The following is a 25027-nucleotide window of genomic DNA, read 5'->3' as shown; positions in this document are numbered from 1 at the left end:
GAGAGGGTACAAAAAGTCCTGGATGGACAGAGGAGGAAGGGGGAAAAAGAGAGAGCGAAACAGCACTGCAAACACCAAGGTCAGTGGAGGAGGAGGAGTTCCTCCAGGCACCAGAGCAGAGATTCCCCAGCATGCTGCTAAATGCTTTCTTCGAACTTTCCAGACTTTAGTGAGGAGGCAGCCCTTAGGATCTAGCTGAAGCACAGAACAGTGGCCAGGATCTCCACCTGTGGCCTTGAGGTCAGTTGTGGCCATCCAACGTGGGAGTGTGCTTTTTCCTTGACACATAGATGAATAAACATAGATGTGGTGCTTTGGTAGCCACTCAGCATTAACATCTTTTATTTATGACAACATCACTGGTACATTACCAGAACTGCTTTACGAGGTAGGCTGTGTTCTGGGGGACGGGTAATGGCCTGCTTTGCTGCAAGCATGGAAGATTTTGGTTTCTTAAAGTTTTTTTCCTAAGGAAAAAACCTTCCTAATTGCAAATTAATTGTAGTGATTGCAAAGTTAGCAACCAGTTAGTCTTGTTTACTGTGGATGCTCTGTGTTTTGCAAGGGATGGCAAAAATGTCAGGTATGTCTTGGCTGGGGCAAAGGACTAATGTGAAGAGCACACCAGAGTTTTTCAGAATGTGTTGCGTACTTCTCTTTTGTCCCTCTGTTGTATCGGATCTATTTTAGTCTTGCTTGGCTTTGGGTTTTTGGTTTTCGTGCCGGTAACAATGATTTTATTATTTTCCTTATAAAAAAATCCAGACCTGCATTCTAGGGACCAGCAGAAGCCTGCGTGGCCATTGTGCCTGTGGGCTGACGGAGCTGCCTGATAGGGTGCGTGTCTTTGGTCAGCGGGGGCAGGTAGGCTGTCACTTAGGGGAGAGGCTGAGTAAAGGCAGATTTGTGCTGTTACATGCATTTATGACAGCAAAGATCCACTGACCAGTGGAGTGCCTGCTGAAAGCCAGCACTGAGCCCATAGCTGGCTGGGTGAAAAAGGAATGCTAATCACACTCTGATAGGAAACTCCTCTTTTACAGAACATTCTTCAAGGTTTGTAATGATGGTAAGGCTCATTGACATCATTAAGCTTCAGAGGCGCCAGATCTCTCCTTTCTTGGGTATATCTTTTATGTCTTATTCCAGTGTAACTGCTGCTTTTTGTTAGCAGCAATCACCATTGCCAGCTCCTGGCAGGATTTTGCAATGTTTGTTCTGCTGTGTTCCCTACTGCTTTCCCTGTGGCTTTTCACCCTGTCCTTACTGTTTTGCTGTCTTTCAGTTTTTTCCTACAGAAGGAGTTATCAGCAGTTAGAAACACAGATTTTGGCTTGGAATCACAGTTAACCACTTCATTTAATTATTTGCTTCATGAAGGCAACAACCTGCAAGGTTTTTTATAAAGAAGAGAATATAATTACCCAGCTGATCTTCAAGTTACAAAGACAAAAGGTGAGCCTCTTAATCCTGCTTCCTTCCTGGGTTGTCACCTGAGCAAAAGAGGGGACTGATGGCTATGTAGCTTGCCTTATGTCTTTGCAAGGCAGGGTATGTATGTGCTACTTCATGTCACAAACCATTACAAATAACAGCAAGAGTAGCAAAGTTCATTTCCAGCTGTTTACTGTGCAGAAAAATGTAACAGTCAGCGTTTATGATAAAGCATTTGCAGGGAGAATGCAAGAGTAGAGTGCCAAAATTTAATCCCCTCTGCTGCCAAAGGTCGTCAGCCCTTCCTTAGCTTCTAATGTTCTGAGCTTTCTCTATTTGTGTTTCTTATCTTAGATGCTTTGTTTGTGCTGTTTGTTGGTTTACTAAAAATGCCAGTGCAGTCAGGTTGGGTACAAAACAGACGAGAACCATGACTGTGGCTGTAAGAAGATTGTGTGGTATATTCAGGGGATGAGGTTTTGCAGACTGGGTGTGAGCCGTGCTGTCTTTTCACCAAACTTCTGTTTGACCACAAGGTTTCTGAGCATTGAAGGCTTTGAGTAGCAGGGCTGCTGAGCCCCTTGGTTGCTCAGGGTGTATGGTGGTATGGCACCACTTCTGCCCAGGCGCTTTGCAAGTTGTGACATGGGTGCTGGTGCTGCCAGTTGTGTTACTGGCACCATTTAGTGTGTGACTGGGCGTCCAACAGTGAGATCAGTAAAGGCCATTTGAGCTGTGAAGTGTCAGTGTGCTTTGCAGTGCTGCTTTTGATCGTGGGTCTGGATGGGCTCTGGTTTGTGTAAACCCTTGAAGCCATCAGCCCAAGCTGGGCACCTGAAAACAGATAGAGAAAGATGGTGTTGAGAAGACCCATCCTTCTCAAATCAGCAAAAAGGTGTTTTTTCTCTTGACAGTGGTTTGTATCTTTTCTTTTGAGGTATTGCATGGGCCTGCAAAGAACTTCTTCGCTCTGTTTGAGTCGGAGGAGCCAAGTGAGGGCAGGGAAATGGCACCCTTCCATGTGGCTGTTCTGCTGTCACAAAGTGCTTGCAGGCAGCCTCTCCGCATGTGTGTATGTTATATCTCTTGTTTATTTTCCTAGCAGGAAGCTGTGTCTTGGGGACCATGTGACAGCTCCACCTCCCACACTTGTGACCCAGGTCCTGGCATACTTGGCTCACTGCAGCGCGGCAGCAGTGGGGACAGGCAGTGCGGGTTCCTCAGTAGGGATCAAGGCTCTAGGCAGGAGTTTGAGAGGTGGCCATGGAGGTCATGCAGTGGCAGGGAGCCACAGGGGGACCCCAGCTGCTGCACTTGGGGGCTGGGGTCATTGCTCTGCTGTTGGCGGTTGTGGCCGTGTGCTCCCTGCCCTCCCTGATGGATTACTGGAGGCAATGGTGGGTGATGAAGCCAATCCCAGGTATCAGCCCCTGCTATCCAGTGCTGGGAAATGCTCTACAGTTGGAGCGGGGGGCAGAAGGTAAGGGCAGCTTATGCCATAGCTCAGCTGTGAGGCCCTGCATTGCATGGGGCTTTGCTGGAGGAGCCAGCACTGGTAGTGTGCTTGGGTGGTTGAGCTGTGGCTGGCTGGGGACAGGTCGTGGGGTGTGCCATCACCTTTAGGTCTCTCTGAGGCTCTGGGCAACCTGCCGAGGGGGAACTGTGGGCAACCTGCCGAGGGGGAACTGTGTGAGAAGTGGGCAGTGGAAGGGAGAGGGAACTGCATAAATGTGGGGTTATCAAAGATAGCTAGACAGTGGCTGATCTGACAGTGGCTTCCAGATGCTGTTCCCAGTTGGTGAGGTGGAGCGTGAATGTGGTTTTGCGACTAAGAGGTGTGGTGCGTGCTCTGGCAGCAAGTGCTCTTTTACAGCGCAGAGCACTGTGTCCCCATGGCTGTTAGCTGTGATCCAAACAAAGCTTTTAGTTTGCAAAGGAAAAATACTTCCTTAAACAATTATCTTTCCCCAAGTCAGCATGTGCAAGGGACTTTTGGGGTGCTGAGATGCTGGGTCATTTTCAGAATTAGCTGTGCCTTAGATTTATGCATTAGATGCAAAAGAACTTGCTGAGTATTTGCAGTACATCCCTCAAAAGCAAACCTTTCTGTTCTCACATGGGTCAATGTTACTTTCTTTTTTTTTTTTTTTTTTTTGCCAGGTGCTTGAGAAAGCACTAATTTGCTACACATTCCCTTTCCATTTGGTACTTGGTTTTGCACAGGAGCATGTTTTTTGAGGAGTCTGTCATGTGAAAGTGGCTCTGGCTGTGCTGTCAGTGGACCCTTCTGGGTGTGTTTGTGATGCCTGTGTACACCAGCCTGCTTTGTGCCCATGCATCCCTGGCTGTGCTGCCAGAAGAGAGGGCACCTGGGTCATGGGAGTGTGGTGATGCCAAGGGTGACTACAGCATGGGTGCACACATTACCGAGTGCTGACACATGCTGAGGCATGATCCCTCTGTTTGCAAGGGTACATGTTCTAATCTTTCCTCTGGGTGCACCCCCATACCTAAATACAGGTGTGAGAGATCTTTCTTTGGTGGAAGTGAGGATGAGCAGCTTTCCCTGGAGTTGACTTTGGGGAAGCAGTAGCAGGATCATAGTCAGAATGTGTATACAAGCCTGACTGAGAGACAGATCTTTTTTTTTTTCTTCTTTTTACATCTAATTAAAAAAAAAAACAAAAAACAAACTAAGAAAGAACATTGCTTCTCTCTCCAGAAAGCAGTTTGATTAAGACTCTTATGTTCTATGGAATCTTTAATCTCTTTTGTTAGTAGGAGTCACATAGCTTCCATGCTTTACTTAAGTCCATGACCATCCATCTTTGTTTATTTCTTCTTGTTTATTTATGTAAAAAGGAGTGAAGTCTGTGGTTTATAAGCTTTTTCATTAAAATGTGACAATTAAAAAGAATTACAGTTTTTAGAAAAAAGGATAAGGTTTTATAGCAGAAGGAAAATTACTTTATCTGCTGGTGATTTGATTTGTTCGTATTAGTAGACAAATGCTGGAAAATTGTGATATTTTGATCATGGTGATGTTAGGAAAAAGGATGTAAAACATGGCAAAGTAATCTGACATTCTTAAGCCTTCTGGATGAGATGTCACTAGAACTTTGCCTAGGACTGGGGAATGCTATATTTGGTATCTGTTAGGAAACTAGGTTTTTTTTCTTTTATTTTTTTCCTTTGATTTGGAGACCTTTGCATTTTCAGCTCTGTGGAGGCCTTGGAGGGAGTCATTATTGTTTAATCTGGTTTGTGAAAGGGCAAAGGCATGTTTATTTCTTGAATATCCTGATAGCAGCCACCTCCTCTAGAACTGCAGAATGAACTTGATTGCCCTCTGTGATGAGGTCACTGGATCTGTGAGCAAGGGAAGAGCAGCAGATGGTGTTTAATCTGAATCAGTGAGATTTTCGATACCATCTCCCGTACTTTCTGTATAGCTGAATTGGTGAGATGTGGACTGGAGAAGTGGATAATAATGTTGGTGGAGAATTGGCTGGATTGCTGAGCTCACTGGTGTGAAGTCCAACTGGCAGCCAGACAGTAGTGGTGTCTCTCAGGTGGTCTGTGGCATAACGATCCTGAGTCTTTGTGCCCTTGAATTACCAAATCCACAGTGGCCCTGTAAGCGGCCACTAACCCTTCAGTAAGGTTTCTAAAAGGACAAGAATGGAGTTTAATCCTGGAGCAGCCAGCTGTCAAAAGCCCGCTGCTAGAACTGCAAACCATCACTGATGGTTGAGGCTGTGAGTGGGAGGATTGAAACATGTTGGAATAAGAAGTAATTTGACAAACAATAATGGTGGTGTAAGGGCTCCAAAGATTTTCTTCAGGAATCCAGCTATCAGCAGCTAGACTTTTGAAGTGATACTGGTTCCTGTGCAGTGCTTTGCCATTACTGTGTGTGATCTCACTTGTGTCTGCATCACAAATGTAGTACTTGTCAACGAGGTCTCAGGAAAAGGCTTGATGCTGTACTTGGAAAGTAAAGGAGCACCTTGATACAGCATTTTGGATAGTGTCAGGTAAGCCAAAATGTACGCATAGCCTTGATGAAGTTTGATGTAGTTCTAATAGTTACAAAGAGCATTGCAATACGGAAGGGCCATGCTGCAGTGCTTTGAGACTGCTTAAATCAAACTGCCTTCTCCGCAGCTAGGAGGGGTTTCTCTAGTAGAGTGCCGTCAAGAGTGCAGCCGTGAATAAATCCCTCTGCAGTACACCTAATAGCTAGGTGCAAAATATGCTGCTTGGTCATAGTAGCAAAATAGAACTACAATGAAAACATAATTACAAGGTATATGGTGAAAAAGAGGTCATTATAGAGGTCTTGCTTATTCAACAACCCCCACTTTTAAAAAAAAATAAATCTAATCTGTCTTTTCATTTCAGGTTTTTTTAAACAACTACAAGTTTATACTGAAGAGTTCAGGAGCTGGCCATTGTTCAAACTTTGGATAGGACCATTGCCTGTCATGGTTTTGTATCATCCTGAATGTGTGGAGGTGAGTATGCTTGCCTCCTGTCTGTTCTACTGTTGTGCAAAGTAGTGTCCAACCTATTTGTTTCTATTCTCTCAATGTAATTTTTGCTAAAAAGGGCTTGCACTGATTTAATTAAGATTGTCCTCTGATCCAGTGCTAAAAAAAGGTGAAAGCAGAAGAATATTAAAAGCCTAGTCTTGGAAAAAAAATAAATACTGAAGATGGCCAGCAAATGAAAGCACTAACTCTATATGTTTTTTATGTAGTATCTCATCTCGCTTTGTTTTCACGTGTGTTATAGCTTCTGCTCCGGAGAGCAGAATGGACAAACAGATAGCAGGGAAGATGGGACCACTGGAACAGGGATAGAACATTATGAGATGCAGGTTGCAATGCTTATGTCTGTTTGACCGACTTCTACATTAGGACTTGGTGGGTCTGTGTTGATGCTATGAAATGGAGTTGTTAGTTTTGCTACTGACAATGGTCGTCCTTGAACTGGGAAGATAGACCTATTTCTTTATTGGAGGGGTTATTGAAGAGGTGGAACTTCTTGTGAGTTTGGTTAAGGCTGGAAGCCGTTGGGTTTTCTCTGAGCTCTGCCTGTGACTTTATAACACAAATTTTTCTTTTTCAGGAAGGTAAGGGGTGTAGGACTGGGAGTTTTTCAGTATTATTTCTCAGGAATATTTACTGAAAGACTTGAGGGTGTGACCTCAATGTTCCCCCAGTGTACCAGCTTGTATTGAAGTATTGTGCATTTTACTGAGGCTGAGGGCACTTTTGTGGGGGAACTGAGGTTAAGTAAAGTAATTTCAGCTGAATAAATCTCCCTCCATCTAACAAGTGATGGGTTATTTCTCTCCTTTCATTTTTCTGACAGGTTATTCTGAGCAGTTCGAAACATATAGAAAAATCATACCTGTACAAATTCTTGCACCCATGGCTGGGCACTGGACTTCTGACAAGGTATAGTGAAGTTGCAGGTGCATTGCTGTCTTTTTGAAATTCACAGAGTATATGATAGGAAGAGGGCTTGGCGGCAGGAATGCTGTGTGCATCTTTGGACAGAAATGTAGGTGATACCTGTAGAAGTCTTTTATCCTGAATTTCATTCGTGGCCCTTAGGAAGGTAGTATAGCAAAGTGCAGAGAGTTGAGTTCCATGGGTATCAGACGTGGTGTATCCTCACTGTTCGTTTTCTTCCTTACTGGTTGTGCCTGCAGTAGACCTTTAGAGGTGTTTTGACTTGTACTTGCAAAAAACTTAATGGAGGAGAATGTTCCAGTCTCTGCTGGTTAAGGGCAGTAGTGGTAGATGCTAAACAGATAATCTGGCCTGAGGAGTGCCCCAGTAGCAGGTTAACAGGAGAAGTGGTGGGATGGTTTACCCTGTAGCACAGTTGCCAGCTGGGTGCCTGTGGGGCACGTGATTCAGGAAAAGCGAACAAGAACCGCCAGGAAGCTGGTGTCACCCACTGAGGCTCCATGCTTTTTTACTGACATGTGGGAGGTGGTTGTCTGTCTCCAGGCAACTGCAAATGAGGCAGTCGTTTGCACAGTGTCCATGGACCCTTGTTCTCTGCAGTCCTCATTTCCTAGTCAGCAGATGAAGGCAGGCACGGGTGGTGATTCACAGAGACAATGTGGTGAGTTGAGGCCTTGATGCTGAGTAGCTGGCTTGTCCTATTGATGACTTCTGCTCAATCCCTCTGAGCCTGTGCACTGAACTGTGTTGCCTGAAGGCTTGTTGGCATCTCCTTTTGTTGAGAGTGTTACAGAAATGGTAGATGGTGCTTCACAGATTGCTGGAGCAAGAAACAACCCATTTTGCTTCTTCTGGTTAGTGCAATGGACAGGTTGAAGAGTCATCTACAATGTGTCCGTCTTTCCAGGTTGCAGTTTTTACTGTGTACTTTCTGTGATGGTAAGAGGTTTATTTTTGACTTTGGAGTTTTTAACCCTTCCTTCTCCTTGTTAATTTTGCAGCACTGGAGACAAGTGGCGGTCACGGAGGAAGATGATAACTCCTACGTTTCACTTCTCAATCTTAACTAACTTTCTAGATGTTATGAATGAACAAGGAAGTATTTTATTGGAGAAACTTGAGAAGCACGTTGACAAAGAACCGTTTGATGTCTTTCTGGACATCACTCTCTGTGCCCTAGATATCATCTGTGGTAAGTCCTCTTCAGTTATTGTACTGTGCATGATGTGGATGTTCATGAGTACAGCTGTGATATGTTGTGTGAGGAGACAGTTGAAGAGGAATGTCCCTTCATATTGGTGAATGCATTTCCATCCTTCCAAGGCCATCTTTTCTCCTAGGGTGTCTTGTGTGCATCTGAGCAGGTGAGTGTGTGGGACGGGCAGGGTGAAGGTGTAGCAGTCTAAGTGAGGTTGTGTTGAGGAGCAGGGTTCCTGGGCATGGAACTGTAAAGTGAGCTCATCACCTGGAAAGGGATGTGTGTACACACCTCTCAAAGGGATGGTGTGATGACAGTCAGAAGCTGGGAGCAGTAGTAACTGATTGTGTAGAGGGCCTCTGCATTTCACTTTGCACTTGTAAACTGTTGATGTTTTCCTCTTCCTAGAAACAGCAATGGGCAAGAATATAGGTGCTCAGGAGAATAAGGATTCGGAGTATGTTCGTGCTATCTACAGGTAAAGGAACTTTTTCCTTGGCTACTTTGTAGTTGTGCTGGAGTTGATGCTGCTGGTGTCAGGAAGGAGTTCATCTGCTGTGAGCCATGAGGGAGGGCTGGAGGCAGAAACCCAAGAAGGCAGGAAAGACTCCTGCAGATATTGATGTATTTTCTGGTATGAGTACATGCAATAGGGGGCTGAGGCTTTGTAGAGGTGTCAGCTGCCGTTCAGTTAATCCATTGGTACAGGAGGTTAAAAAAAAAAAAGAGAGCTGCAACATTTCATATCAACATGACTGGCAGAATTGGGAAGGTGCTGGTTTAAACAGCGTGTTAAAGCAGAGGCACTGCTGCTTTGCAATTCACAGCAGTATTTACACCATTCAAATTGTATGTGACTGTCCAGTGGATTAGGAAAAGCATGGTGTATATTCCTACCACACTGGTGTGTCAGCCTACATGAAGTGTGGCTGCCTGTGGCATTAATGCGGCAGAGGAGACACTGTTGTAGAAGGTCTAGGAGGTTTCTGGAGTGTGTGGAAGATAACTTCCTGACATAGTGAGTGAGCCAACTAGAGAATGTGCCCCACTGGACCTGTTTTTTTGTGAACAGAACAAGACTTGTGGGTGATGTGATGCCTGGAGGCCATCTTGGGCATAGTGACTCTGAGATGACAGACTGAATCTTGGAGAAATAAGGAAGGGGTCAGCAGAACTGCCATCTTGGACTTCTGGAGGACCAGTTTTGGCCTGTTCAGGAGCCTGGTGGACAGAGTCCCTGGGCAGGCAGTCCTGAAGGGCCAAGGGTCCAGGCAGGCTGGGCATCCTTCAAGAAGGAAATCTTGAAGTTTACTGGTGCAGGAGCAGGCTGTTCACATGTGCTGAGAGACGAGCCAGCAGGGAAGACAAACAGCCTGGCTGAACAGAATGCTTAGGCTGGGACTCAGGGGAAAAAGGAGAGTTTGCCACCCTTGGAAGAAGGATCAGGCAGCTCAGGAGGACTACAAGGATTTCATGAGGTTATGCAGGGAGAAAATAAGAAGGGACAAAGCCCCACTAGAACTTAATCTGTCTACTGCTGTAAAAGGCAAGAAAAGATGTTTCTGTAAATACATTGGCAATAAAAGGAAGGCTAAGGGTAGTCTCCATCCTTTATTGGATGCAGGGGGAAACACAGTGACAAAGGATGAGGAAAAGGCTGAGGTACTTAATAACTTACCAGTAGTCCTAGATAACCAGAGAGGTCCCAGGTGACTGGAGGTCACCAAATGTGACACCCACCTACAAGAAGGGCCAGAAGGAGGATCCAGGGACCTACAGGCCTGCCAGCCTGACCTCAATCCTGGGGAAGGTTAAGGAGCAGATCACCCTGAGTGCCGTCATGCGACATGTGCAGGACAACCAAGTCTCAGACCCAGCCAGCAGGGGTTCATGAAAGGAGGTCCTGCTTCATGGACCTGATCTCCTTCTGTGACGAGGTAACCCACTTAGTGGAAGAGGGAGAAGCTATGGATGTCTACCTGAACTTTAGTAAAGCCTTTGACACTGTGTCCCACAGCATCTCCTGGGGAAACCGGCTGCTCGCGGCCTGTAGGTGTGCGCTCCGGGCTGGGTAAAAGGCTGGCTGGCTGGCCGAGCCCAAAGGGGGGTGGGGAATGGAGCCACATCCAGCTGGCGGCCGGGCACACGTGGTGTTCCCCAGGGCTCAGCGCTGGGGCCGGTCCCGGTTCGTGTCTCTGTCTGTGATCTGGGCGAGGGGATCGAGTGCCCCCTCAGCCAGTCTGCAGCCAACACCCGGCTGGGCAGGGGTGCTGATCTGCTGGAGGGCAGGAGGCTCTGCAGAGGGGTCTGGGCAGGCTGGATCCGTGGGCCCAGGCCGCTTGTATGAGGTTCCACAGGGCCGAGTGCCGGGTCCTGCCCTGGGGTCACACCGGCCCCACGCAGCGCTCCAGGCTGGGGCAGAGCGGCTGGGAAGGGCCTGGGGGGAAAGGGCCTGGGGGTGCCGGTGGGCAGCCGGCTGGGCAGGAGCCAGCACCGTGCCCAGGTGGCCAGGAGGGCCAGCAGCATCCCGGCTTGTGTCAGCAACAGCGTGGCCAGCGGGACCAGGGCAGTGACCGTCCCCCTGCACTGGGCACTGGTGAGGCCGCCCCTGGAATCCTGTGTTCAGGTTTGGGCCCCTCGCTGCAGGAGGGACACTGAGGGGCTGGAGCGTGTCCAGAGACGGGCAGCGGGGCTGGGGAAGGGGCTGGGGCACAAGTGTTGTGAGGGGCGGCTGAGGGAGCCGGGGTGTTTAGCCTGGAGACAAGGAGGCTCAGAGGAGACAGTCTCACTCTCTGCAGCTACCTGAAAGGAGGTTGTACCTGAAAGTGAGGTGGATGTTGGTCTGTTCTCCCAAGTTACAAGCACTAGGACAAGAGGAAACGGCCTCAAGCTATGCCAGGGCAGGTTTAGGTTGGATATTAGGAAAAATGTCTTCACTGAAAGGGTTGTGAAGCGTTGAAACAGGCTGCCCAGGGAGGCAGTGGAGTCCCCGTTGGATCACCACCCTGGAGGTATTTAAAAGACTTGTGGATGTGGTGCTTAGGGACATGGTTTAGTGACGGACTTGGCAGTGCTGAGTTAGCAGTTGGGCTCAATGATCTTGGAGGTCTTTTCCAACCTAAACGATTCTATGATATCACCTGTAGCCTTTGATGAGGCTTATTGAGACAGCTGGTTACATAATAGGGGCGGAATTAGAGGGTTTGATTGTCATCTGTTCCTTGGCCTTTCCCAAATTGTACCATAGGTGGGCCCGAAGTTGGCATAAATGTAATAATTACTCCTCCAAGTCTTTCTGCAGCCAAAAGTATGTGCAAGAGCTGAATAGAAATGACAATCAGCCCTTTAAAGTGTTCTCCAGTTGTGTTTGAGCATACAAGAAGTCTCATATTCTTTATTTTAAATACTTTTAGTGGGCTGTCTTGTATGTATGGTATCTGGACAGTCAAGTAGGAATATAATGCTTTAAGATGGTTGTTTGAGATCTCAGGGCACATATTTTGGAACCCTGGCATGAGTAGTCTTTTCAGGATGTGGACTAGGACTGGACAGGGTGCCTTAATATGTCTGTTTCAAGAGGATTCCAACCAAATGGGAATATGCATTTCTTCTCAGGGATCCAATGCTTAAAGATATAAATCATGGTGATGCTGGGGCAGGTGACAAATTTTGAGATGGTTTAAAATCAGGTAACAAAGGAATTGCCTTCTCTTCAGATGAATGGCTTTAAACCCACACAGTATGTTAAGTTCTGCTTCACTGGGGGAGATAGAGCTCTTTTTTGTTTTGTTTTTGTTCTTAAAAGTGTGCTGTAAATTTGTTTTTTGTCAAGAAATGTTACATAATTTAATTGTTGTGCCCCTAGGATGAGTGATCTAATCCAACAGCGACAGAAGAGCCCTTGGCTTTGGCCCAATCTTGTATATATGCTGTTCAAGGAAGGAAGAGAGCATGAGAGGAACCTGAAGATCCTTCACAATTTTACAGATACAGTATAGATTCTTTTTTGTAAACTATTTTTTAAATGGTACATTTTAGTTGTTGGAGTGGTCTTGCACTCAGTGGACAGCTTCCAAATGGGAGTGAGGTTCAGCCTCCATGATATGCTTATATTAAGAGGAGAAGTATCTTTCTCTTGGGATGCTGAGGCATTCCCTGAAAAGAAGACAACAGCTGATTTCCCTGTCAGGAACTGTGTCGCATTTAAGCAAGGGTATATACTACTTCATGGGAGTAACAAGATGTACAGAACCTTGACAACCAAAACAAACAAGCGGAATTCATTGAACTCTTGTTCTGCCCCAGATGTTCCACATCTGAATCACCTGCAACAACTCACAGCCAAGTTTGTAGCAGTAAGCGTAGGGCTCTGCTTGGTAATGCCACTAGGTCCAGCCCTCAGAAATTGAAGCCTGTATTAGTTTTCCCCTATCCAGAGCAGAACTGCTGAGATGAGCAAACACATGCAGGTCTCCACGTCAGCAGTAAAACACTTTAACACAGAAACCATTAAGCATACGTCACTGATTTGGCATAAAACACAGTGTTCTCTCACCATGATATACTGTGCAAGTAACACCTCTTTTTCTCACCAAATAGTTCCCATGCTATTCTTGCGAATGTTTGCCCTCCCAAAGCTACTGTTAGGGTGTTAGCAGAAAGGCTGCTTTCCCTGAGATACACACGTATGTACCCCATGATGTCATTGTATCAATGCCCATGACAAAGGAAATAACCTCTAAACTTCCACTACATCTAATAAGCCACATTGACTCTGCATTGTTTTTAAGTGTTTCATGCTTTGCTTCCATTTATTGGGAATTGCAGCAGTGAGGCATGAAAGAGGCTCTTAAAGGGACCTGTGGTAGCATTTGCTCTCTTCCTGTGCTGGGCTGGTGCACTGGTTGCAAGAGCCCAAATCTTAGAATATGAAAAAGGAATGGTAAATAATAATATCACCTAGTGTAGGTGCTGGCAAAGCACTGAGACAAAAGGTGGCTCAGTATGTGTCTTCAGATGTGTATGTTCAGCGAGGGAAACAGCATGTGTGTATATGACTGTTTCCCCACCCTCACCCCCTCATTCAGTGCTTCCTCTGAACAGACTGACATACTTTACAACCTTTATTTTTAATTATTTTGTTCTTGTTGCGAGCAATACCAGTTTATCGAAGGGTTCTGTTTTGCTATTATGACAATGGTGGTGACAAGAAGAAATCTCTGTCTGACGCTGGGGCTGTGCTATGACCAAGAAAAATGAAGTTCAGCCATTGCTCTTCTGCTGAAGGAAATCCTCATACTAGGAACCTTAATGTATTGGTTCCAGCCATGTTATGTGTAGTCCTGATGCAGGATTGTGGGGTGCCCTGGCTTCTCTTCGGTCTCCTGTGTTCCCCAGAGGTTGGAGATGGAATTCTTTCCTTCATTAGTGGATAGGGTAGAAAAGACCATCTTGTTGATCAGCCTGTTAAATTGTGATTTTTATTTTATTTATTTACTGTCACTGTTGTTGATGTTCACAATGGGCTTGTTTCAGATATTCTGGAAGTCTTTACACTTCTTCATGATCAACAAGTTTTTTGCATAGTTTGGCTGTCTATTTTCTTGATCACACAAAGGCTATTCAAGGTGCATTCTGTTGCTTGGAACAAGCGGGGCTGACCATATTTTATCTACTAACACAAAAAGTCAGTTAAAGTTCATGAGCTAATGCTGACAGCTAGGCTGCTAGCGCATGTAGACTGTTATGGATGGATGTTGTTTTAACAAGTTGGGCCAAACCTGTGTGATGTAGACTGTACACATGTGCTGTGTGCATCATATCTGATGCAGTGGTTCTAATCTCAGGTCATTGCAGAAAAAGTTGCAGAACTTGAAAACTCCAAGCAAATGAAACGTGATACTGATGGCAAATGTGAAGAAAGTGGCTCCAAAAAAAGAAAAGCTTTCCTGGACATGCTGCTGAGTGCAACAGATGATGGAGGGAACAAACTGAGCTACAGGGACATTCGTGAGGAAGTGGATACTTTCATGTTTGAGGTACTGAAGGAACCCATTGGTTGGTTGTTTTTTTGTTTGGGGTGGGTTTTTTTGGATTTTTTTTTTCTCCCAGAACCTGAGATTCACCGTTTGTGGGTAGTGACTCTTCCCGTTCTTTGTTCAGGAGGTTGCTTTTAGTATAAAGTTATTTTAGCCCTGGAAACCTAAAAGGAAATCTCTGTAGGATAGAAACTACTGAAGGATAGAAACAGTTGATCCAGAATTGTGTATTGCCCAGTATTTTACCAGGGCACACATGTGGCAGGCCCTGCCTGTGTAAGCAGGCTTTATTCGTGAAAGCAGGTGAGTAATAAGAGCTTAACGGCTGATGTGGGCCACGGGCTCTCAGCTCCTGTTGCAAACCTCATTAATGCTAGAGACAGCTCTAAATAATTTCGGTGTTTTGTCTTACGCTTTGTCAGCTGTACTCAGATTTTGTCGGTTGCCACGATGGCTGTAACCTCCTGGTTCTGTTGTCAGCTGCGCGTTGGTGTACTGTCTTCTCATGTCTGGCTCCCTGTCTAATGAAGGATCTAAACAAGACTCACGAGTTTTCCACACACCTCCATTAGGTGGACCTGAGTTGTTACGGGTTACAACTGCTGTTGTAACCTAGGGAAACTGTTTTCCCACCTTACCTTTCCTGTATTACTCCATAGTTGGATTTTGAAGAGGTCCAGCATCTTGAACTTCACAAGAAGTGCCCCTTCTTAGTGTCAAAACCCTTGCTGGTCAACTTCTCCCCTTGCTGTTCCTCTTTTTTTGGTTTGTTTTGTTCCCTTTCCATTTCCCTTTCCTTTTCCTTTTCTTTTTTTATGTGGTGCTGAAAACTGTAGTAGCTGATCCCCTTCTCATAGGAAACCAAGAAGTATTCCATTCCCTCCTATGGCTACTGTACTGTGTCTCGTTAGACTATTTTTTCGATAGTTTTGTAAAGGTTACAGATTGTGTCCATTGTATCTCTCCTGTTGTAGTTGGCCTTCCAGATGTTTCATTGTTGACTGGACAGTAACCAAAAAGATGAATATACATCTCTTTCATTGTGTAGATACTGATAGTTCATGCAGCTTTTGGAGGGCAGAGGAAGGGGATGTTTACTTGGGTTATTTCAACACTTTTCCCTTTTGCTCAGTGTTTAGTCATCTGACAGAATCATGGGTCGTTTTACATCCTGATAATCAGTGCGTTGGATAGAGTTCTTCACTCATTATTTTTGTTTTTCTCATGGTCATGAGACCAATAATTCTCACTTTCCATACTACCTGCACACCTGAATATTTACGAAGTCTGCTTGTGCACAGGAGTAGTGTTGAAGTGAATGTCTTTGTAAATCTGGACCTCTAGGGCCATGATACAACAGCAGCTGCTCTGAACTGGGCCCTGTACTTACTTGGACATAATCCTGAAGCCCAGAAGAAGGTTCACAGAGAACTGGATGAGGTGTTTGGTACGTTTCCATTCTCCTGTTCATTGAGGTGGTTGTGGCCGTTGTGTTTGTGAGTTGATATGTGGTACAATATAAGCCCAGATGTAGAAGAGGAGGTTGGAGCAAGCCTTATGGCCCTTCTGGAGCTTTCAGTGGCTAGAGGTGATGGGAATGGGTGCTGGAAGGTCTGTAGGGAGAGTACAGCCCACCTTATGTCTCTGGGGAAAGGCATGCATGTTCAATGTATGTGTGGCATCTTCTCCTGTATTGTCTTGGAGTGTGATGAGAGTCCAGGAGGCAGCTGGGATGAATTTGTTTAACCAAAAATGGGGAGTTCTAGTCTTGCTCATCCCCCTGTTTGTTCTTGGACAGGGGACACGGAGCGTCCTGTTACAATGGACGATTTGAAGAAGCTTCAATACCTTGAGTGTGTTGTGAAAGAAGCCCTTCGGCTCTTCCCTTCAGTTCCACTGTTTGCTCGTGCCTTGAGAGAGGATTGCTGCATTGGTAAGTAGTGTCTTGCATTTGCCACTTCCTATACTGCTAGCATCTCCTCAGTAGAGGTATTCCCCAAGTAAAGGAAAGCATTGTTTTATTTTTTACTGAACTGTTGTGTACAGAAAGTCACTTACTTGCTGTTGTTTTGACCCCTGTTCTCCCTTTCCCTTTTCTCTTTAGGAGGATATCAGGTACCAAAAGGCACAAATGTTCTTGTTATAACTTACGCCCTGCATAGAGACCCTGAGATCTTCCCTGACCCAGAGGAGTTCAGGCCTGAGCGATTCTTCCCTGAAAACTGCAAGGGAAGGCACCCGTACGTTTATGTGCCTTTCTCAGCTGGTCCCAGGAACTGCATCGGTAGGTAGCTGCAGAGGAAGCCCTTGTAATGTGGCAGCGCTGCTTTTGCTGTGGTAACTGGGGCAGCAGTGAGTGTATCAGAAATTTAAGGCTTCTTGTGCCTGCTGGTTGTGTCCTGTCCTCCCCCCCAGTGCACCCCCAAATTCTGGGCAGTCTCCTCTCCCCTGCCAGCCTGGTGCTTGAGCTGCCACATGTTGCTTCTTCCCAAGGGTTTCCTTTCTTCCCAGGGGCCAAGGTCTATCATGCTGGAGTTTCCTCCTCACTACCTGTGCAGCCTGGCAGCATGTTAATGGGCTCCTGCGTTAGTACAGGATTGCTTCCACATTTCTGATGCTCAGTGTCAGCAAGACAGAGCAAGAGAAGGCAAATGTCCTGACTTGTTTTGCTCTGGAGACATCTCATCTGTCTATTTCATGATCTCAGCTGGGTGTCCCTAACATGCAGTCCACAACTGATGTATTCTTTCTCTCTTTCTGACACTGCTGTTGCTCTGGTGGTTTCACAGTCATCCCAGAACTTTTTAGCTCTTCGGATGCCACTTGGCATTTATATGCGCTCAAAGTAGAGTCGTGTTGTTTATATTGTAGAACATATGAAAAGACTGTTCCCTGCACTAACCATAAGTGCAGACAGGGAACACGCAGCTATTGTCCTGCCATTTACAAGAACAGGCAATACAGCTACTTCTGGGTTTTTGGTTTTGTTTGTGTTCTTTTTTGGGAAGTGAGGTTTGTATGGTTTTGAATTGTCTCATTGGGAATAAGTGCCCTTCCCATAAGAACAGCAGACTAGGTCTTCCCATGTTCCAAAGAGGAATCTAATTTAATATTACACATCTAGCTAGTTCCTGGGTTTGTTAATAACATTGCAGAAGTACATCACTGTGTACATGTATACAGACATCCATCTGTGCATATTATACAGAGGGGAGCACTGGCCTTTGTGTCCTGTTCCCATTTTCAGTTTAGTTTCAGTGAACTGCCTGGATTGTGACACTTGGTTTGGTTTCCCTCATATTTCTCTGTTCTCCCCTTTCCTCCTCCACCTTCCTCTGAAATGTAAATCAGACTTTGCCCTCTGTGCTGCTAAATCATCAGTGTGATGCTTAGTGTTCACTGAATGAAGGTCTGTCTGCCGTTCTGCATCTCCTTTGCTCCTCTCTGCATACACGAAACAGTGGGATTTGTCAGTCCCCACAGTCCTTGTGCTGTGTCCTCTCCTGCTCTGGTCTGCCATCCGTTCCCTGCTGCCTAGTGCATCCAAGAGACATGACAAGGCTGTGTTTTGTATTATTTCCATGTAAAGTGTTGACTGTTTCCTCTTTGCTGTTGGAGTTCTGTGTACTATGGGTAGAAGGACGTGCTGTGGATTGTCCCAGGAAGGCCAGAGTTGTCATGCAGAAAAAAGTACCGGTTTCAGTAGTATCCCTATGACCTTGATTTTGACCTAAAGCCAGTTCTGTTCTCAGGGCAGATGCACTGTTCTTGCTGTCCTGCGGTCCTAGGGATATCGCTGTGAGCATGCAACTGTTAATGCAACCTGACAGTAGCGGGGTTTTTTCTGCTCTGTAACTTGTAGGTCAGCGCTTCGCACAAATGGAGGAGAAAACTCTTCTAGCCCTCATCCTGCGGCGCTTTTGGGTGGACTCATGTCAAAAGCCAGAAGAGCTTGGTATAACTGGAGATCTGATTCTTCGTCCAAGTAATGGCATCTGGATTAAGCTGAAGAGGAGGCCACATGCTGGATCAGAATGAAAGGAAATTCAAGAAGTTATTTTTTCAAAATGTTCCAAGCTATTTAGGCTGTGATATGTTTTAAAATCAGATATTTTTATGACAGGCCAGCAATTTGTTTAGACTAGTAATTACTGATTGTTTCGTTAAAGAAGATGTTTTAATAGCCCTAAATTGCTCGTCTTTTCTAGTACATCTGAAGTTCATGTTCATCTTTGAAGTGAAAATCTTTAAACATCAAATCATGCCTTAACTACTCGGATGAAATTATTCTAACAGTGCAAAAAAACTTAACTTATGACTGTAACAACAGTAATGCCTGTGATGAAGGGATCTGGTTATATTCCATAGAACTTGCAGGGTATCACAAATCTTTGTATAGCTTTCAGGTTTGTTTGGTTCTGAAAGGTAAAAGTGATCAATTCTTCCACTTGGCACAATTTTTTTTTCTGTCTTGGTGATGATTGCAACTATGGGGACAAAGCAAAAAATCTCTGATAATTTAACTCCTCCTTTCTAAGCATTTTCAGTAGTTCTTAAGTAGTGAGAACTCTGAATTATTTTTTAGGTAGGTGTACCATAAACATTAGTCTGTATAATCATACCGTGAACTAGATAGTGTGCAAATTACCCATAGGATTTCATAATGACAGAAGCACTGTGTTATTACACATTTTGAGAATAAACTTCTACTGTGCCTCAATATGGAATGCAATTACATCTGTAAAGGTTACATGCCTGGGTGCAGGTAAGTTACCGATGGATAATTATTTCTTATCATCCATTCCTCTAGGTGATCAATTGACCAGATTTTACTGTGTTAGTCCAAGCTGAAACAATGAGCGAATCTGCTTTTTCCTTCTAGGGTCCTGAAGGTAACACAGAGAATTTCTTGCTAATTGATGTTAAAGATGAATTACAGTGATGGGATGAAGCACCTCTGAAAGTTTCTGGCTGGTTGTACGTTCAGGACAGGTCAAAATCTACAACAGGCCACACAGCAGAAGAACAGACTCTCCATGTCTTTTGTAAGCGCTGAAGAAAAAGCTGGTACTAGGCCAAGCTGAGGTCCTCTAGCCTGGTCTGCCCTTTACTTCTGCCCTATGCATTGGCGCTTCTTTTGGCTGGTGTGTGCTGCCCCAGCATAACACCTGCTTGGCGCTGCACAAAGAAAGGTCCATGTCGATAACCATGCCTCTGGCTTTATCTGCTGATGCAGCAGTTGCTCTTGCCACCATGGTTGTTGGTGGTGGGGTTTAGGTGTGCCATCACCTTTAGGTTGTTTTGGGGCTGTGGGCAACCTGCAGAGGGGAACTGGATGAGAAGATGGAGGTCAGAGCTGACACAGCTGATACAGGGTGGTCTACTACTGATTCATGTGTTACAGAGTACCAAAGGAGTAATCTGTCCTTACTGGTTTTGTTGACCTTTACAGGTTCCTTTGTCTGCTTCTTTGTGTCTTTTTAACAGCACTTAGTGGTTTTACCTGGGCTATTGCTGTGCTTTGTAGAACATCAGAATAGAGAGAAACAATTCCTTTTTTCCAAGTAAATGAGAGCTCTCCTTGAACCTGCCAAATTATTTTTATTCTGATAAACCTGGGGTTTACCATTTTCTAAAGAATTTATAAAAAGGAAGGATTTCCCCACTTTGTTTACTTGAATGAAATCACAGACCTTGACAATAAGTTTATTGTAATTGCTACTTTTCTTTTGTCATTAAGAAAACAAGTCATGTAACTGATAATATCAGTACATTTTTCAGCCTTCATTTCAAGAACAGTTTTCGTTGCTAGATAATAACAAGAATTTAAGTTCACAGGGCTGGCTGTGAAAATTGTTTTCTTTATAATAAGATAACTTTCCAGCCAACCTTCTTACATAAATACACTTGAAACAGTGACACATGTTTTTCAAAGAGACTCTAAGTTAAGGAATTATTTAACACTTCTGGGTACTTGTTAATGCGAGCTTTGCTGGTATACAAAATTTACATCCAGAATACATTTTCTTAGGACATTTGGTACCTTAGTTGAAACATGGAGAGTTACCTCGTGTTTTGTTAAACTACGTCCTTAAATTGAGGACTTTCAGGACAAGTGAATAGTAATATTAATAGATCCCACAGAAGAAAAATTATTTTGTGGGAACAGTTTTTAAAACTGCCCAAAGCAGAACAGTTCTCTCTATAAGATCATTTTTGTGACATCTATCTACAATGACAAATATATTTGCTTGTGCTTTGTTTTTGTACCACACACTTCTCATATAACAGGATGTCAAGTAAATTGTAATTTCTTTATAATCTCTGATGGGAACAAGAAAAATAATTGAATCAAAAACTAGATAAAACTGTGATGGGAAACTTCTTATTAAAAGTGCATGGACTCAAATGCTGGCCCACAGTTACCAAAGGGGAAAATCCCTATTTAATGATGCACATAGTATCTTTGCCAAGATTAACACTGATGTAATCCTGTGGTCTTTGTGTTCAGAGCTGTTCTGAAAAGGCAGTGACCTCTTGTCTTTTGTTATGAGAACTGGTTCTGAAGCCATCTGAGGCTGCTAAGGAAATAAATACTGAGGAAATAAATACTGAGAAAATCAATACTGAAAGAACAGGAGCTTTCTGCTTGCAGTGTATGTGTTAGAAAACTTTCGTTTTGTAGAGTGTGTACTTTTATTAACCTGAGTCGTATAGTATGTAGTTGTTGGTTGTAGTCAGAAACAACCCTTTGGGTTTAGGTGGTTGGGTTTTTTTTGTTTTGTTTTGTTTTTTTTAAACCCTGTAGGACTTAGGAATGCAGTGCAGCTTTGCCAGGTTTCCTGATAAAATAATGGGACAATAAACCGCTGTGTAATAGAAACTGCATATGCATAGTAGCTGCTTGTGCTTTTGTCCCAATGGCTAGCTATCTGCTGATGGTATGAAGGTAGCAGTATGAACTCTACACCTAAATATTACTCCCGAGTAATATTGTATAGGGTAATCTCAGTCATGCTAATCACAAGGTGATGCTGGCTGGGTTTCTGAAATATGACTGCTTTGCTGTAAGCAGTTGATAGCCTTCTCTCATAAAGATCCCTTTTTTTATGGTGACAGAAAAGACACAGCTTTCTACTACTACTACAGAAATAGTGTGAGTGTTTCTGGATCATGGTTTACAGCTTTTATGAAGAAAACTGACAACAAACCCTCTGTGTGACCTCGTAGGTGGTGCTGCTTGAAAGTACCTCCAGGGCTGCTTCAGAGGAACTGGAGGTTTCCAGCCATCTTGACACAAACTGCTTCTTGGGCTCTGAAAGCTGCACATTTGGGGCATGTGCAGGAGGTGGGCTAGTGGTGCTTACGAGGCATCTGCCTGCCCTCCTGAATTTAATCCTCATGCTGCAAAAGGCAAACCGTCATGTGTAGATCTTAGTACAGTGCTGCATGCAGATCCTCTTGCCATGTGTGATCTAACATACCATCTTGCTGATACTCCTCTTCCAGTAGTTAAAGGACTCGAAGAGCCTTTGGAGAATGCTACCCCCACTTTCCTTTCTAAAAGCAGTGTCGGTGCCACCCTGTGGCAAACCTCACAGTGTAGTACTACTTCAGTTCATAGTCAGGTCATATTTAGAAAATTATCTTTATAGTTTGCATGGATTAAAAACTAAATTAACTCACTTTGCTTTCTAAAAAAAAAAATAAAAAAAAATTCTGAGATTCTTCTGAAAATGGGAGTTTTCTGCTAAGTATAACTTCCTCTTTTGCTCAGCAAATGGGCTTTTCTGATCAGTGTCTGGAGTGTAGCTTCTGGAAATGGGAAGTGTTCATTGCAAATGCAAATTATTTTGAGCCAAGAGAGGCAACCAGTTAGAAAAACACCTGTACTTCCAAACCTCCAGACTGACTGCAGACTAGTAGTTCGGGGACACATATAACTTGCTCAAGTTACTGTTTGATAATTGACAGGGCCTGGTGAAGACATTGGAACCCTTCATTATGTTGAAACTTGCTGTCTTCTCTAATGTCTAACAATAACCAGCATCAGGTGTTTTAGCTGCAAGAAGGAAGGGGTTGGGCAGTTAACCCATTCTCCATTTATAAGAAAAATCTGTAAGACAGTAATCAAAGAAGACCTCTTACAAAATAAATGCTGTAGTGGTTTGTGGTTTGGTTTTTTTTTTTTAATATTTGCAACTGTCTTCTATTTTTATTATGGTCCTGAATTTGGTCTGTGTTGGTTGGCAGTTATATCTGGGCTGTATTTCTAGGAATACCTATTGCTGACATGTAATTGCAGGATGTAGAACTACTATACTGCTTTTATTTCAGTAAAATATGCAATCTAGCACTGCCCCAAAATCAGTGAAGTTATTCTGGCCATTTTTTTGCAGCCGTTTTGGGTGGAATCAAGTCAAGCATGAGACTTTGGTCTAGTGTGAGAGTGAATTCTTCATGCAGGTAGTGTCATCTGGACTCAGATGTGAAGGCTCCGGTTCATTCATTGTAAGAAGGAAAGATCAAGATTTAATTTTTAGAACTCGTTTTAGCAGCATTTGGTATTTCACTCTGTCCTTTGTCACACACATAACAATAACCATGCAGATAATGATAACCATGCAGAATTAAAGATACACAGAGAATACTTCAGAATATTTAGGTTTTTTTCTACTGGAGCATTCAGAACCAGGTTCACGATATAATTAGAACATCTTCATTCAGATGGAAGGATGTCTACAAAGCCATTTTGAAATGAGAACTTGTGTTGTTCCTGTCTTACTGGTCTTTCCTCGTTCCCTCTAAATGCTCTTTCTCTTTTCCACGTCACGACTGGTGGGTGTCTTACCACAGAGAGTAGATAGCCTTTTTGAATAGGATCGCCATAAGAAATGTAGAATTTTATTTTGGGTGGCAGAATTAGACTTAAGTCAGACTAAAATGACTCTTTTCCTGAGGTGAAACATCTCAGTAATCCCTCCCAGCTTTGCAGATGAAAGAGAATTTGCATAAATCATGGCAGAAAGCGGTATCAAGAGCAAGAGAGTAGGCAATTGAACTGCCAGGGAGATTACATCTTAAAGAACTAGCTGACAGCTTAGGCTGAAGCAGGTTTTGTTTTTTTAAATATTAAGTCAGAATGAAATGGAGTCAAAACGGAAGCAAGCACTCCATTTTGTTTCATGTGATTAATCTAAATTTTGTACTTGCATCCTCAAAAAATAATTCCATTTTATCAAAATGTTTTGATGAGCTCTTCTTTTAACTCTGCCATCTGAATTACTGAATCTTAATGACAATATCCCGATTTAGTTGCCAGATTATTATTGATAGCTAAGTGGGCAAGAAGGAATTCATGCAACAGTAACCTTAGTGTGGAGTTTTTATAAGCCTGAGGAGTTGTTAGGTGGTTTTGGTATTCTGTGCACTTTGAATTTCTAGCATTTCTCCTAGTTTAAATCACGTATCTCTTTGGATTTCAGTGAAGCTCAGTAAACTGATACCAGCTGAGAATTTGTCTCAGCATATTTTATAATTTGTCGTATAATAAGTGTCCTGTAGTGTAATAAATCATAATTCATTCAGGAACATAGTTTGTAGCACATTCTTTTTTCTGTACAGAAGTGCAGCTGTTGATTTGAACAGCAGTGTGGTGGTGTAAACGGGAGCATTTGTGATGTGAGTAGCAGGCCCACTGAAAGAAAATACATTTATTTTCCAAAGTGGGTGTGCTCATTGTGATACTCTTGGAATATTATTGCTGCCGTATTCCTCAGTTTCACCACCAAATCCAACTGATGCTTATATAGATGTAGTTAAAATGATGTATGCTTTTGGAAGGAGTATGACATCTGAATTCGAGAGCTGCTACTTTGAGAAAGTCTCTTTTTCTTTTTTTTTTTTTCCCCCACTAGCTTACTTATGAAACAAACAGCCATCAAGAAAAGAGTATTTTTCCTGAGACAAATTTCTAAAATAGAGATAGTGGATTATAGAAATGAATCCTACAGAAGCTTGTGATGAATGGCTGTGACTGCATATTGTATGATGACAGACATGATCTTGGTGAAAGTGATGGTGAATCTTCCCTGTTTTTTCTGCTAATTTGAACTGTATGCCTTATTTTTCTAAAAGCATGGGGTTGGAGTTTTTTGCGGTTTTTTTTGTTTTTTGTTTTTTTTTTTTAATAAGACAGTAATGAATGGGAGTAACACTGCCCAATATCTGAACTGGAAAGCCCAGATGAGAAATGTAAAGTGAAAAAATGAGAAGTCTTTGGAGAGAAGTTCTAATGCCCTTGTGCCACCAGTGAAATGTGTGTGCACACACACAACACAAAATGAAATCAATTGAATACTAGTGCAGGTTGAGCAACAGAAAAACAAGTTCAGCTTGTTTTGTTTATATATATTCAGATACATGGTGGGTTTTGTGATTACTTTCAGGATTTATGAAAATTTGATAGTTTGAAGTAAAGCTGATAATTTTTCCAGCGGTGTAAAAGATTATCATAATTTTATAGTTGAGAAGAAAAGAGAGACTTAAGTGATATACCTGTGGTTACACAGGAAGGCTTCATTGTTGTTGGCTGGAGATGGTGTGGTATACTTTCCTACAGCTGTATTCGCATGATACCTTTACCACCCGGTGGCTGATGGAATATCTCCTCTTCTGAGCTGTACAGACATCTTAAGCTCAAAACACTTCATGTTACAGGAATAAAGTATCAATGTGTCTTGCAGTAAAGCCTTCTAGCACTATCCCTTCTCACCATTCCCTGCTTAAAACAGAAGAGAGTGCATAAAAATGAAAGCTGCTGTACTGAAAACATCTGAGGCCTCTCCTACAAGCATGTCAGGGCAAAGGAATCG

The 25027-nt window shown here is 43.6% G+C and overlaps 1 protein-coding gene across 2 annotated transcripts; it reads left to right on the top strand.

Annotated features, from left to right (window-relative positions):
• The first annotated feature begins 978 nt into the window (after positions 1 to 978).
• LOC121083419 (cytochrome P450 4V2) lies at positions 979 to 18873 on the top strand. Of its 2 annotated transcripts, XM_040583828.1 has the most exons (12): positions 979 to 1069; positions 1286 to 1455; positions 5839 to 5951; positions 6814 to 6899; positions 7919 to 8109; positions 8524 to 8593; positions 11981 to 12107; positions 13962 to 14153; positions 15498 to 15600; positions 15952 to 16086; positions 16258 to 16437; positions 18016 to 18873. In XM_040583828.1, the coding sequence occupies exons 3-12, from the start codon at positions 5922 to 5924 to the stop codon at positions 18189 to 18191; spliced, it is 1290 nt and encodes a 429-aa protein (XP_040439762.1). In that variant the 5' UTR covers positions 979 to 1069; positions 1286 to 1455; positions 5839 to 5921; the 3' UTR covers positions 18192 to 18873. The 2 variants fall into 2 exon arrangements, with proteins under 2 accessions (XP_040439762.1, XP_040439753.1); XM_040583819.1 differs by lacking the exons at positions 979 to 1069; positions 1286 to 1455 and adding an exon at positions 2595 to 2914.
• The last annotated feature ends 6154 nt before the right edge of the window (positions 18874 to 25027 follow it).

This window comes from Falco naumanni, chromosome 1, assembly GCF_017639655.2.
Source record: "Falco naumanni isolate bFalNau1 chromosome 1, bFalNau1.pat, whole genome shotgun sequence".
In the NCBI taxonomy this organism is placed as follows: Eukaryota; Metazoa; Chordata; class Aves; order Falconiformes; family Falconidae; genus Falco; species Falco naumanni.
This window is presented reverse-complemented; position numbering and strand designations above follow the sequence as displayed.